The sequence below is a fragment of the Canis lupus genome, chromosome X, assembly GCF_003254725.2.
Source record: "Canis lupus dingo isolate Sandy chromosome X, ASM325472v2, whole genome shotgun sequence".
Classification (NCBI taxonomy): domain Eukaryota; kingdom Metazoa; phylum Chordata; class Mammalia; order Carnivora; family Canidae; genus Canis; species Canis lupus.
Window position 1 is genome coordinate 35649820 of NC_064281.1, and position 15791 is coordinate 35665610.

The window sequence follows — 15791 nt, forward strand, 5'->3', positions numbered from 1 at the left end:
TAAATAATTTAGCAAGTACCTATTATGTATCAGGCACTATTCTAGCTATTAGGGATATAGCAGTAAATAGATAAAATGTCAGCCTTGGAGTCTACAGACTACAGAAGATAGGGATTGGGAAGGGGCAGACATGTGGGGAAAAATATATATAGTATGTTATATAATAATACTATGGAAAGAAAGCAGGGAAGGTGATAAGTAATGGAGAATCAGAGTTTGGTTTTATATAAGATAGAGAAGCTTCCTAAGAAAGTGACATTTAAACAAAACTCTGAAAGAGGAAGTTAGTGATCCATGTAGATAATGGGGGAAATGTGTTTTAAGCAGAAGGAACAACAGATGTAAATATCCCAAGACCAGAACATGCCTGATGTGTTAAAGAACAGCAAGGAAACTAGTGTGACTGGAGCAGTGAGTAAGGGATGGGCAGCTATATAGGAGGTGAGGTCAGAAAGTTAACAGGCAGCCTGTTAGGATTTTATAGGTCATTATAACAACATGAGGCTTGTTTGTGGGTTTTTTGGGTTTTTTGTTTTGTTTTTTACCTTGAGATGGCATCCCATTGTAGGGTTTTGAGCAGAGGAATGATGTGCTCTAGCTACTAACATTCTGAGTTTATTCTGGTTGCTTTGTTGAGAATAAATTCTAACTTGTCAGGAAAAATAAGACTATTAATCCAAATAAAAGATGACAGTGGCTTGAAGTATGGTAGTATTAGAAGTAGTGAGAAATGAGATTTTGAGTATGATGTAAAGATAGAGGCCACAGGATTTATTGATAGGCATGTATTTCTTTGGAAGCATTATAGAAGCCTACATGTATGGGGGAGATTTCACCAAGAAATGACAAATACAAATATGATAGATCCTACTTTATTTGGGCTGCATACATAAGTTTTAAAAAAATAAAGTAGGACAGTGTAAATGACATACACCTTTGAAAATCTAATAAAAGTTAAGGACTTTGTCCTCAGAAAACTTAGGTACTCCTGATTTCAATATACTTGGGTTCCATCAAATTCAACCCACAAGGCTTCTAAAGTCCTGGTTTATAGAAGACTATGTACAGCTTTCTAGAAACCTAGATATATCCCGGGGGGGAGGTTAGTATATGAAAAATATGCTGTCATGTCCTTTACACTGAGCTATAAATTTGGCTCTAAGCTCTCTGTTGGCTAGCGCAAAGACAGAAACAAGATAGTTTTCCATTAAATGTAGTTTGCAGTGTCCATAAGATGTATCCAGTGGAGCACTTCCATCTTCCATCTTGTTCCAAGAAAGGGGTGTTACAAGGCATCCCTCTATGACAATTTGAGGTTATAGTTCTTGCCATGCAGCCTAAGTTCATCTGTTCTATGTTGCCGGCTTAAGGGAGTGTTACCTTGTATTCTTGTATCTTTACTTATAATATACCCTTTATTCCACTCCACTCCTCCCACCAAAAGAGATCAGTGTTGGAATCTTTCTTTTTTTTTCCTTCATGCAAATATGTTAAATGTGAAACATTTTTATTTCAGAACTGTTCGCCAGGTGGCACAGGAGCAGTTCTTTTTAATGTGCACCAGATGTTGCATGGGACACAGGCCTCTACTTTTCTTCATTACTCTGCTCTTTACCGTGTTGGGGGTGAGATATTTTTTAATATGCTTCTTAATGTGATTAATTCTTTAAACAAGGCATTCAGGAATTTATGGTTTTAGCTTATATTCAAGTTAGAACAGCTTATATTTATTAAATATTTGTAACTTTTCATACTGTTTTAGTCCTCTGCTCTAGTTAACTCTAGGTTTTTAAAAAGTGGCTTCTGAGCATGGACATGTAAATTCACATTATTCTACTTTATTGTTTCAGAGCACAGCCAGAGAGAGAGCTAAGCATTCAGGCGACTACTTCACCCTCTTAAGGCACCTTCTTAATTATGCTTACAACAGTAATATTAATATACCCAATGCTGAAGTTCTTCTCAATAATGAAATTGATTGGCTTAAAAGAATTAGGGTAAGTTACCTTTAATACTGTGTTTATTGTATTGATAGAGTTTTTTGTTAATAGTTTGTAGTTTTGAGCACATTGGTTAGGTGAAGCACACCAAAAAACAATAAAAAGGACCAGGTAATATACTCTGATGGTGGGCCTTAGGAACTGATGATTCACAGAATGAATGCCTAACAAGTTTTATAAAATGCTTTGTTTTACTTGAAACTTGAAATACTGATTTTTTTTCAGCCTCTTCCATTTTAGAATCTTGGGCCTTTTTGCAAATTTTCATCTTCAAAAATGTTTGAATTGTTCTCCTCGAAAATCCGTGTGTATAGACTATCGCTTAACTCTTGTTCTTAACACTGGATACTCTTTACTCAGAATTGTATGGGAATTTATTTCAGAAGAGATTCATAGCTTTTATTGCCCTGAGAAAGTTCTGAAGAGAACTTTTCTTGCCTAGAAGGGAAAGCTTTGGCAAGAAACAGACTCTTAACTATAAAGAACAAATAGATGGTTATCAAAGGGGAGGTGAGCGGGGTGAGGGGAATAGGTGATGGGAATTGAGGGCACTTTTTATGATAAGCACTGGATGATGTATGGAAGTGTTGAATCACTCGACTGTACACCTGAAAGTAATATGACACTACGTTAACTACACTGGACTGTGTGTGTGTGTGGATTTTTTTAAAAGAATGGAAACGTTTGGGGGGATTACTACATGTATGTCTAGTTCTCTAATTGTGGATCCTCTCTGCCTCCATTCCTCCCTTCCATAAGTTAAGCATTTGTTGTTTTTTCTTTGGCAGGATGATGTTAAAAGAACAGGTGAAACAGGTGTTGAAGAGACTATCTTAGAAGGCCACCTTGGGGTAACAAAAGAATTACTGGCCTTTCAAACCCCTGAGAAAAAGTATCATATTGGTTGTGAAAAAGGAGGTGCTAATCTCATTAAAGTAAGTTTTGTCCTACACCAGATATCATAACCTCCTAAATGTTTGTTTCCAAATATATCTGGTTGGCTTATAATATCCTGTCTTTGGTGTATTATCTTGACCTTTTCTGTTTCTGCTTTCTAAGAATCTCTACAGGGCACCTGGGTGGCTTAGTCGTTGAGCATCTCCCTCAACTCAGGGCATGATCCGGGGTCCTGGGATTAAGTCCTGCATCAGGCTCGCTATGGGGAGCCTGCTTCTCCGTCTGCCTATGTCTCTGTCTCTCTGTGTATGTCTCATGAATGAATAAATAAAATCTTTAAAAAGAAAAAATCTGGATTTTTCACTTTATTGGTCTATTTAAAACAAGACCTATTTGTTTTTTTTGTTGTTGTTGTTTTTAAGATTTTATTTATTCATGAGAGACACAAAGAGAGGCAGAGACATAGGCAGAGGGAGAAGGAGACTCTATGCAGGGAGCCCAATGTGGGACTGGATCCCAGGACTCCGGGATCATGCCATGAACCGAAGGCAGATGCTAGACCATTGAGCCACCCAGGCGTCCCAAGACAGACCTATTTGTAAGGCTGCATCTCGTCTGTGATATTTCTTTAATGACTTTCTTTACGCATATAGTTAGGAAGCAAAAAGTATTCATTTTAGTACGTGTTATTTTTATTCAAAATGAGTTTTGGTATACATAAGATTAAAGGGGTAAACTTGGGGTCCCTGGGTAGCTTCCTTGGTTAAGCATCTGCCTTTGGCTCAGGTCAGAATCCCAGGACTCTGGGATGGAGCCCTTGCTAAGCAGGGAGCCTGCTTCTCCTTCTCCTTAAAGCAGAATCTTTTTATTAGAAAATCCAAGTAAGTTTTCTCAGATTATCTTTAATTATCTTTAATTCTGACATTATTTCCTTCCAAGAGTCATTTCTTAACTTTCCTCAAAAAAGAAATGTATATATACATACATACACATACACACAACTTTGTGTCATATGTATAAACCTTTATAAAATATAACTATTTATATAATATACATATGTAATTGTTAACATACAATCCTTTTTTCAACTCTTACAGGAATTAATTGATGATTTCATCTTCCCTGCATCCAATGTTTACCTGCAATATATGAGAAACGGAGAACTGCCTGCTGAACAGGCAATTCCAGTCTGTAGCTCCCCAGCTACCATTAATGCTGGTTTTGAGTTACTTGTAGCATTAGCTGTTGGCTGTGTGAGGAATCTCAAACAGATAGTAGATTCTTTGACTGAAATGTATTACATTGGCACAGCAATAACAAGTAAGTATACTAAAATACAATGTTGTGATGACAGATAATTCTCTAATGTGTTCAAATTCTATTTTCCTATTTTTCCTTCAGTAAACATCTTCAACTCATGTTTTTCTTTCAGCAACTAGTTTAACATTTGTAGGAAATGAATGTATAATTTAACAGCATTATAATTGAAAAACCTTGATGCAGAAAAATTTTCAAGTGTTTCTAAATTTCTTCCTATAAGGGGTTTGTGTATTTAGCAAAATTTCATCTCCATCAAATCTGGAAAAAACCCAAACCACAACATGATAAGTAGTCAAAATAATGCCAGAGTTCAAACTTAAAACTTGTGTTGCATGCATTGGAAAACCTTTCAGGCCCTCTCTTAGAAGCTTTTTAATAATATTTTTATGTGAACTCATAATCTGGTTTTAAAGATTAGAATGTGAGAAGATAACATTCTAATTCACTTTTTTTCCTCAGTTAATGCTCACATGAAGCCCTTGAGATAGACTATAGACTCCAGATCATAGAGATCTGAACTGAAGCTCCAAAAGGGTGAAAGCAATATTAAATGACCCCTAAAAAGAAGAAAATAATAATAGCACAAATAATTTAAGAGAAGAAAACCAGTGTTTATTTATCTTACAAAGCTTAAAGATGTAATTGATTCTGGTAAATATTTAAAAATGTGATATTATTTCTTCATACATTGTATTTCAAAATATAAGGACATTTTTAAATAACATTTTAGGAGATTCTGATTAAACTGTCTCCTTAAAAGGTTAGATCCTTTATTCTACCGTGTGTGTGTGGTGGGGTGTTTGGGGTTTTTTAACTTAAAGAAGAGTCTTTTCTCAGTTTTTTGATTTAACAAATCACAGATTTATTAATTTAATATTCAATAATCTTACACCTTCAAGGGGTACAGTATCACACAGATTCTGTTTTGTGGCCTTAACAAGAGGCTTGCTTTGGAATTTGGCATGAACCATACCACTGCTTCCATGGGCATGGGTAACCTTTCCCCAGATTCATCTGGTTTTGTTCAATTTGCCACCAGGAGTCACCGTGTCATCCTTTCCTTTGTACATGTGCGCACATCTCTTGCCTGTATAGAATTACTTCATCTCGGGCATCAACGCCTTCAATTTTAAGGTGAGCTGTGTGCTCACTGTGGTTTTGGAGGACCCCACTTCAAGCCACCACAACATGGCCTTGGACCATTAGCACTCCAGATATATTGGCATTTTCAGAAGTCCTCTTCTGAGTACCCCTTCACAGGTTCAAAGATAACAGAAACAAAAAGGCTGCTTGTTTTTTAAGTAGTACATGTGCATAGTAAAAATTTGAAATACCAAAGAAGCTACATGCTACAAAGTATGTTTCCTGCCCATTTTAATCTCCAGCTCCTCTTTAATAGCTGTAACCATTATCATCAGTTTGTCTGTCTGTCCTTCCAGCATTTCTGTATGGAAACAAAATCTTTTTTGGTTTAGTTGTTTGTTTTTAACCACAGATTGGCATATAGTATACAGAGTGTCTTCACTTTGTTTTCCCCTTCATATATCTACAGTTGTTCCCTATCGACAATACGTATCTGTCTAGTTCCATTTATTGGTTATATACTTTTCATTTCAGTATACCTAATTGAAATTTACTTAACCAGTTCCATAGACAGTGATAATATTTACACTGCTTCCAGATTTATACCAGGTAGAGGGAGATGTACAGTGATTTAAAATTCTCACAGAACTTTCAAATCCACTATTTGATTAGCTCCTCAAAATAACATTGTGATTATAGGCAAAGCAAGTGTTACTCTTTGTACATTTATTAGGGAGGAAACAGAAGCTTACCTGAAGGTGAAAGAGTTGGTAAGCAACGGAATCTGGGTATGATCCCAGGTGGTCCCAGGATGCTTCAAAACTGAGCAAGCTATAGAATACTTTGGTGTATTTATATTAACATTATATGTCAGAATGAATTTGAAGGCACTTTAAAAACATAAGTTGAAAAAAAAAAGTTCATAATGACTAAATAATAAAAACTAAAAGTAAAGTGAGCACATAGAAGTTAGCATTGTACCATCTCATGAGACTGCTTCTGACATTTCCCGTAGAAGCAGCCTCAGGTAAAACACAGGTTCTCAAATGGTGGGGTAAGAATCCCTATAGGGGTGCATGTTGCCACATACCTTCAGTTTGTCAAGAGGGAAATGTATACTCAATGTACTGCTTCAGCTGGCTGAAGAAGTAGTGGGACTGTTGATAATGTTAACTTACCATCTTAACAGAGCTAAAAACTGAACAAAATGGTTGTGTTAATGCTACAGGAATCTTTTCCCTTCTCTCAGCTTGTGAAGCACTTACAGAGTGGGAATATCTGCCACCTGTTGGACCCCGCCCACCTAAAGGATTTGTGGGCCTGAAAAATGCTGGTGCTACTTGTTACATGAATTCTGTGATTCAGCAACTCTACATGATTCCCTCCATTAGGAACGGTATTCTTGCAATTGAAGGCACAGGTAGTGATGTAGATGATGATATGTCTGGGGATGAGAAGCAGGACAATGAGGTAAATTTTATTCAGCTTTTCTGTTTTATGTTTGTTCTGCTACCAGATGCTATCATTCTCTCTGACAGAATGTTGTACTTTCATTGGACATGTTGACATACATTTATTTGAAAATAAAGCTGGAGTCTCCCATCATGGACTGCTACGTCCTGACACACATAATCTAGTGCTCACTAGCTACCAAACTTTAAACTATAGTTGATTTTCATGATAGTTTATATGTTTTTTAATAATAAATTTATTTTTTATTGGTGTTCAATTTGCCAACATAAAGAATAACACCCAGTGCTCATCCCGTCAAGTGCCCCCCTCAGTGCCTGCCACCCAGTCACCCCCACCCCCCGCCCTCCTCTCCTTCCACCACCCCTAGTTCGTTTCCCGGAGTTAGGAGTCTTCCATGTTCTGTCTCCCTTTCTGGTATTTCCTACCTATTTCTTCTCCCTTCCCCTCTATTCCCTTTCACTATTACTTATATTCCCCAAATGAATGAGACCATATAATGTTTATCCTTCTCCGATTGACTTATTTTACTCAGCATAATACCCTCCAGTTCCATCCATGTCGAAGCAAATGGTGGGTGGGTATTTGTCATTTCTAATGGCTGAGTAATATTCCATTGTATATATAAACCACATCTTCTTTATCCATTCATTTTTCGATGGACACCGAGGCTCCTTCCACAGTTTGGCTATAAACATCGGGGTGCAGGTGTCCTGGCGTTTCACTGCATCTGTATCTTTGGGGTAAATCCCCAGCAGTGCAATTGCTGGGTCGTAGGGCAGATCTATTTTTAACTCTTTGAGGAACCTCCACACAGTTTTCCAGAGTGGCTGCACCATTTCACATTCCCACCAACAGTGCAAGAGGGTTCCTTTTTCTCCGCATCCTCTCCAACATTTGTGGTTTCCTGCCTTGTTAATTTCCCCCATTCTCACTGGTGTGAGGTGGTATCTCATTGTGGTTAGTTTATATATTTTTAAAGCAGTAGGTCACGTTCTCATTTTTTCTGTGACGTGTTTAGTATAATTTGGAGTTTGCATAATGAAGGATCTTCATTTTTATAACAATTTAAATTATATTTTCACTTTTCTATCATTTTTATTTATATCTCCATTAATTTATGCCAAGTTGGGGCACCTGGGTGGCTCAGTGGTTGAACGTCTGCCTTCAGCTCAGGTTGTGATCCAGGGTCCTAGGATCGAGTCCCACATCAGGCTCCTGAGGGAACCTGCTTTTCTCTTTTCCAATCTCTCTGCCTCTCTCTGTGTGTCTCATGAATAAATAAAATCTTTTTTAAAAAATTAATTTATGTCAAGTTTTATACTATTACCAGTTGCTTTTAGGTTACTTTTATATTTGCCCCAGATCATAGCTCTTCTTGCTTAGGTAACAAACTTCTCTCTGCTTCATATGTCATGTGGTCTTATGACAAATTTAGGCTGCCTACCAAGTATCCACTGCACAATAAAGCTATAGAAAAGTTAGGTTGTAGTGACGTATCATATTTGACGTAACTATGGCACAGATCTTTAAAGAGAGAATACTGCAAGACTTAAGTTGTGGTCATGTTTGTATCCATCCTGTGTTTATTTTTATTTTATCTTTTCCTGTTCGTGGTGTTGGTGAGAACTGCAGAGAGAAGCCAGAATGTTTTCTAACTGTAAATATCTTCAGTGGTTCCTTCCTCCTTCCCTCTCTTCAGTCACCAGAGCTTTTTGCTCTGATGTAGTTTAACGCTTACATGGCTTCTGAAACATATGCTTGTCCCAGTTCTTCCCCCAAATCTACTGAACCACATCACCCCAGGGATCAGGGTCTGCGCATTGTTTACTTTTTTTTTTTTTTTTTAATATTTATTTCAGAGACAGAGCATGCACATGAGCATGAACAGGGAGAAGGGGAGGGTGTAGAGGGAAAAGCATGCTCCCTGCTGCACAGGGAGCCCAATATGACGCTCCATCCCAGGACCCTGGGATCATGACCTGAGCCAAAGGCAGACCCCCAGGCACCCCATTGTTTACTTTTTTAAAAAGCTTCATAGCGGGGATGTTTATACCTATAGCCATTTAATAACCACTCCTCTGAGTAGAAATTAAAATTGAAATTCTGTTTCTATAGCCCATCACATCTCTGGGATGTTATAGGTAAGGTCAGGGAGAGAATGCTAATTGTATTGGCAAGAAGAAAATAAGACAGACAAAATATGCAATTTCAAATAAAGTGTCCCATCTTTGCTCTCATAATACCTTCTGCTCTGTGTTGCCTCGGCACTTCACTGCACTTAGGGTTGTTTTGTTTGTTTTGTTTGTTTGTTTGTTTGTTTGGTTCTTTGATTTTTGCCTGTGCTCCTGTTTCTTCTCTATTCAGAGAGCTTCTCATGGGCAGGGATTGGATATTTTCTGTTTCTGTATCAAAGGTCCCTGATACCACAATTCTCTTTCCATCTCTACAAATTGACTATTCTAAGTACTTCAGATAAGTGGAATCATACCATATTTGTCTTTTAGTGGCTGGCTTATTCAACATAATGTTCTCAAGGTTATACATGTATCATGTGTCCAAATTTTCTTCCTGTTTAAGACTGAATAATAGTCCACTCTGTGGATAGATCACATTTTGGTTATTTATCCATCGGTGGACACTTGGGTTGCTTCCACCTTTTAGTGATTATGAATAGTACTCCTATGAACATGGGTGCCCAAATATCTCTTTAAGACCTTTCTTTCACTTCGTCTGGGCATATATCCAGAAATGGAATTGCTGGATCATGTGGTAATTCTATTTTTAATTTTTTAAGAAACTGGTCCGCAGTAGCTGCACTGTTTTACATTTCTACCAACAGTATACAAGGGTTTCAATTTCTTTGCACAAAAGTTAAGAGTTTCGTAATTTTAGCTCTTGCATTCAGGTCTTTGTTCTGTATTGTTTTAATTTTTATATATAGTGTTAGAAAGGAGTCCAACTTTATTCTTTTGCATTGGTGATATCTTGTTTTTCCAGCATTTTTTTAAGAGTGCTACTCTGAACAGGCATATTTTATTGAGTGTTCACAGTTTTGTTTTGAAGATTTTATTTATTTATTCATGAGAGACACGGAGAGAGAGGCAAACACAGGCAGAGAGAGAGGCAGTTTCCATGCAGGGAGCCCAATGGGAGACTCGATCCTGGGACTCCCGGATCATGACCTGAGCTGAAGGCAGACGCTTAACCACTGAGCCACCCGGGCATCCCAACTGTTCACAGTTCTGAGCACTTTATAATTCTCACCATAGCTACACATCCCCATGAGGAAACTGAAGTTTAGAAACATTGGAGTAGGGATCCCTGGGTGGCACAGCGGTTTGGCGCCTGCCTTTGGCCCAGGGCGCGATCCTGGAGACCCGGGATCGAATCCCACGTCGGGCTCCCGGTGCATGGAGTCTGCTTCTCCCTCTGCCTGTGTCTCTGCTGCTCTCTCTCTCTCTCTCTGTGACTATCATAAATAAATAAAAAAAAAAAAAAAAAAAGAAACATTGGAGTAGTTGATCGGCTCTAAGTTAGCCAACTTCTAAGTATCAGCACTGGCGTCCAGATCAGTCTGTGTCAAACACCACACTCTGCTACGTTGCCTTCATTATCTCCCTTTCTGATACATAGGGTTGTTCCTTTCTGACAACTCTTCTGTGGAATGGTGGAGATAAACCTTAATATTTTAAATTAAAATTTTTAAATTGGAAGTTAAGTGCTTTGGAAATAAATAGAAGTAGAAATGATTAATCATTTGTTCACTAACTGGTGTTTGTCTCAACATATTTTACTGTACTTTAAAGTTGGATTAACTTACTAGTATTTTTTCATTTCTAGAGCAATGTTGATCCCAGAGATGATGTATTTGGATATCCTCAACAATTTGAAGACAAACCAGCACTGAGTAAAACAGAGGATAGGAAAGAGTATAATATTGGTGTTTTAAGGCACCTTCAAGTCATCTTTGGTCATTTAGCAGCTTCTCGACTGCAATACTATGTGCCCAGAGGATTTTGGAAACAATTCAGGTAAACTATAGATAGACAGGAATACTGCTTAAACCTTTATGAACATCTCCATACACTAATGTCAACCTTGTAACATACATGTTGGAAGGCACCTTTATGTTTAATATTTAAGCAGTAGTACAGGTGACCCTGAAAAACATGAGTTTGAATTGCACGGGTTTTGGGGTTTTTTTTCCAGTGAATACAGTAAAGTACTTTAGGTGTGGCTTTTTTTCCCCCTATGGTTTCTTAATATTTCCTTTTCGCCAGCTTACTTTATTGTGAGAATACAGTATATATAATACATAAAACATACTAAATATTTGTTAATCACTTCTTTGTGTCATAGGTAAGACTTCAAAGCAACAGTAAGCTCTTAGTAGTTAAGTAAGTTTGGGGGAGTCCAAAGTTCTAGGCAGATTTTCAACCGTGTGGGGTCAGCTATAATAATCAAACTTCTTAATGTATTTTTCTCTCGTTGTCTTCAAAGTTGGAGGTAGAGAGTATCATAGTTTGAAGAGGCAGCATTCTCTAGTCTCCTAAGATATGAAAAATTTTTGGGACACCTGGGTGGCTCAGCGGTTGAGTGCCTGCCTTCGGCCCAGGCTGTAATCCTGGAGTCCCGGGATCAAGTCCCACATTGGGCTCCCTGCATGGAGCCTGCTTCTCTCTCTGCCTGTGTGTCTCTGCCTCTCTCTGTGTGTGTTTCTCATGAATAAACAAAATCTTTTAAAAATCTGAATATTTTATTTTAAAAACTTTTCACATTCAGAGAAGTAGGGAGAACCGTGTGAGCCCTTATGTACTCCTTCCCCCAGCCTCAGCAGTTGTTGACTCATGCCCAATCTCATTTAGTCTACATTTTCATCTGTAAATATTGCAGTATGTATCTCGGATGGCCTTTTTTAAACATAATAATGATAATATTACCATGACTTTTAAAAGTCCTTAATATCCTTATCAGTGTTCAGATTGACTCAATTTTCTCACAATTGGTTTTTACTATGAATTTTTTGGAATTGGGACCCAAATGAAGTCCATATACCTCAAATGTTACTATGACTCCTCCCTCTAATCAGTTTTCACCCTTGCAGTTTGTTGGGGGAAGAGTAGGTAGTTTATGCTGTAAAGTTGCATACCATCTGGATTTTATTGATGGGATACCTATGGTGTTCTTGTATTTTCTGTTTTCTTTCAGTCCACTGTATTTCCTATAAATAAGGAGTGAGATCTAGAGACTTAATGAGATCAAGGTGTTCTTTCTTTTTTTAAAATGCTAGGCAAAGCTACCTTATAGATAGTAATGTTTACATCAGTGAAGAGAGGTATGTAATGTCTTTCCCATGTTCACAGCCATTTTATCATCAGTGCCTTAGAGTATTTCATCACAGTTACAAAATGATAGTGGTCTCCTTTTATCCTTCTTTGATTTACTAGTTAGATCTACGTATAAAGGGATACTTTCGGGATCCCTGGGTGGCTCAGTGGCTTGGCGCCTACCTTCGGCCCATGGTGTGATCCTGGAGTCCCGAGATTGAGTCTCACATTGGCCTCCCTGCATGGAGCCTTCTTGTCCCTCTGCCTGTGTCTCTGCCTCCCTCTCTCTCTCTCTCTCTCTCATGAATAAATAAATAAAACCTTTAAAAAAAGTAAGTAAAGGGATACTTTTCCCTCACCAACAATTTGACTATCCTGAGGTAGAATTTTCTAGGAAAGATGGGTTAAATACCTTTTTTAAAATCATCATCTAGGGCAGCCTGGGTAGCTCAGCAGTTTAGCGCTGCCTTCAGCCCAGAGTGTGATCCTGGAGACCCAGGATCGAGTCCCACGTCAGGCTCCCTGCGTGGAGCCTGCTACTCCCTCTGCCTATGTCTCTGCCTCTCTCTCTCTGTCTCCTGTCTCGATCTCTCATGAATAAATAAATAAAAATTTAAAAAATAAATAAAAATAATCTATTATGTGTTTCATGCACTGCACTATAATACCACAGTACAACCACTTAACTCTTTTTACTGTATATGCAGAAGGCTCTAATATCCTTCATAGCAGTGCACTTTTTAAATAATACGCCTTAGAATCTCTTTTTTTTTTTTTTTTTTTCCGCCTTAGAATCTCTTAAAGGTCTCACCCATCAACTGAGAGCAGAAGTAGAGGGTCACCTGACACTGCTGCCCCAATCTCTATCTTTCCTGATTCTATCAGAGCACATTCCCTTTTCCCTATAAGGATACTATTTAGATTTCTTCTGAAACCACTGCTTTATAGTATAGTGGCTTTTCTGTGACTCAACCATATAAATTCCTCTGATTCCCTTAACTAGGCCCTGCTTAATCCATACTACTGGTTTGCATGCACCACCCTCCTTCCCAGCTCTGCTTTTACTCTTTCTGTCCCATCACCTGGCACACCCCTTGCCCTCCTGACTATTCTAGTTCGTTCTTTCCCCAGCTTGTCCCATCTCTGCCATAAATAAGGCTATTAGCATTTGTGTTCTTCCTCTTCCAAATTACTCTCCCCTTTTTAATGTTTCTTAAAATTTGTCATTCAGTTATAAATAATTTTCTCTCTGACAATACATTTGCATTTTTTTATTTCTAAATTACTTTGTATGCCAGTGGAGCTTCCAGTTCATCTAGACTAGCACTTCTGGACAATTCTCACTTTATTTTTTATTTTTTAAGAATTTATTTAAGAGCATGCACAAGTGGGGATAGGGGGGAGGGCAGAGGGAGAGGGTGAAGCAGGTTCCCCACTAAGCAGGGAGCCTGAAGTGAGGCTTGATCCCAGGACCCCAGGACCATGACCTGAGCCTAAAGCAGATGCCCAACCAATTGAGCCATCCAGGCACCCCTGATAATCACTTTAGACACAGACTGCTGATACATGTGGGTTAACCACATTCGCCACCCCACGCCCAACTGTTGATTTTGAAAAATTTGACATCAATAGAAAAGGTGATGAAGTAGGATAGTGATCACCTTTTATGTTCTACTCTAACCAGATGTACCAGTTGTTAACATTTTGCCATGCTTACTTACATGTATACAGTTAGCCCTTGAATAGTGTGGGAGTTAGGGGCATCAATTAATTCCCCCTCACAGTTGAAAATCTACATATAACTTTTGATGCGCCCAAAACTGAATAGCCTGCTACTCTTGAATAATATAAATAGTCAATTAACATTTTGTGTGTATATATATATATATATGTAAGAAATACATTCTTACAGTCAGGTAAGAAAAGGAGGAAATAAAATGTAATGAAAATGATTTTTTAAAAAAAAATCATAAGGAAGAGAATATATTAATGGTACTAAACTATATAGAAAAAATATCCGTGTATAAGTAGTGGATCCACATAGTTCAGACCTTTGTACCAGTGTCAGCTGTACTTGGGTTTTGGTTCTTCTGAACCAGTTCATGGTAGGTTGTAAATATGATACTTTATCCACCCACACCTACATGTGTTTCAGTCTGTATCAGCTAAGAATAAAGATACTTTCCTACTTCTATATAATACCATTATCACACTCAATAAAATTTAATGTTGATTTAATAATTCCTAAATGACTCTTGATTTAGGGAGTCGTGAATTTGAGCTCCCACGTTGGGTATAGAGATTACTTTTAAAAAGGAATGGAAAATATTTGTCTACCTTTAAATATTTTTATAAAAGAGTAATAGTAATGCCTAATACTCATTAGTGTGTATTCTGATTTCCCCCAAAATGTTCTTTGTAACCTTTTTTTTCAATCCCAGACTGATCCTGAAAGGATTCACAGGAATTTGGTTGTTACCTCTTTAGTTTTCTTTAAAATAATCTCCTAACTTGTCATGACTTGTATGGTACTGAAATTTTGTCTTTCAGAATTTCTCTCGATTTGTGTGATAATTTCCTTATGATTAGATTCAGGTTAAATGTTTTTTGGCAAAAAAAAAAAACCTACGATAGATGATGTTGCATGCTTCTCATTGCATTACATTGGGAGATACATGGTATCAGTTTGATGATTGGTGATATTAACTTGGTATCTTAACAGATCTGTTCATTTTGGAAGTACCTTTTCCCTTTTGTAATTAATGGTTTGACTACATGTTTGAAAGTATGGGGAATTGACCATAATTTGAAAATAAATAGAATGGATTGATGTCATTTTCAGTAATGAAACAAGTTGATTCTAACAAAAGGACATGTGTTTTATTTTAAGCTCACTGTATCAAATTTAAGTCTAATATACAATTGAAGGGGCACCTGGATGGCTCATTCAGTTAAGCATTAGACTCTATCTCAGCTCAGGTGTTGGTCTCAGGGTCGTGAGTCCAAGCCCCACATTGGGCTCCATGCTGAGCAAGGAGCCTACTTAAAAAAACAAATAAAAATATATAATAGGACTGAGGGGGCAGCCGGGGTGGCTCAGCGGTTTAGCGCCGCCTTCAGCCCAGGGCGTAATCCTGGAGACCCAGAATCAAATCCCACGTCAGGCTCCCTGCATGGAGCCTGCTTCTCCCTCTGCCTGTGTCTCTGCTTCTCTCTGTGTGTCTCATGAATAAATAAATAAAATCTTAAAAAAAAAAAAAAAAAGGAATGAGGTTATTTGCTCTATAGAAAAAATGTAGACAGTTTCTCTAGCACATTTAAAATACATTTGTCATATCTCTCACTTAGAATGCATTCATACCTATATTCACTATGTATGTCACTCTAAATACAAAATTAGAGGTCAAATTAAGAGCAAATAAATCCTCGCACTGTATCTGTAACCTGAAATTTAAACAAAATGAAAGAAATTCTAACATCTACATAAGAGTGAAATTGGGATCCCTGGGTGGCGCAGCGGTTTGGCGCCTGCCTTTGGCTCAGGGCGCGATCCTGGAGACCCGGGATCGAATTCCACGTCGGGCTCCCGGTACATGGAGCCTGCTTCTCCCTCTGCCTGTGTCTCTGCCTCTCTCTCTCTCTCTCTCTCTCTCTCTCTCTCTCTCTCTCTGTGACTATCATAAAAAAAAAA

The 15791-nt window shown here is 38.0% G+C and overlaps 1 protein-coding gene across 6 annotated transcripts in view; it reads left to right on the plus strand.

Moving 5' to 3' along the window:
* The window catches only part of USP9X (ubiquitin specific peptidase 9 X-linked), a 485115-nt gene that overhangs the window by 442193 nt on the left and 27131 nt on the right, over nucleotides 1-15791 (plus strand). For all 6 annotated transcript variants that reach the window (XM_049107421.1, XM_049107422.1, XM_025468828.3 and 3 more), the window contains 6 exons: nucleotides 1517-1625; nucleotides 1851-1997; nucleotides 2789-2935; nucleotides 3995-4217; nucleotides 6550-6770; nucleotides 10614-10804. In XM_049107421.1, the coding sequence (XP_048963378.1) occupies nucleotides 1517-1625; nucleotides 1851-1997; nucleotides 2789-2935; nucleotides 3995-4217; nucleotides 6550-6770; nucleotides 10614-10804 (1038 nt within the window). The remainder of the gene's footprint in view (nucleotides 1-1516; nucleotides 1626-1850; nucleotides 1998-2788; nucleotides 2936-3994; nucleotides 4218-6549; nucleotides 6771-10613; nucleotides 10805-15791) is intronic.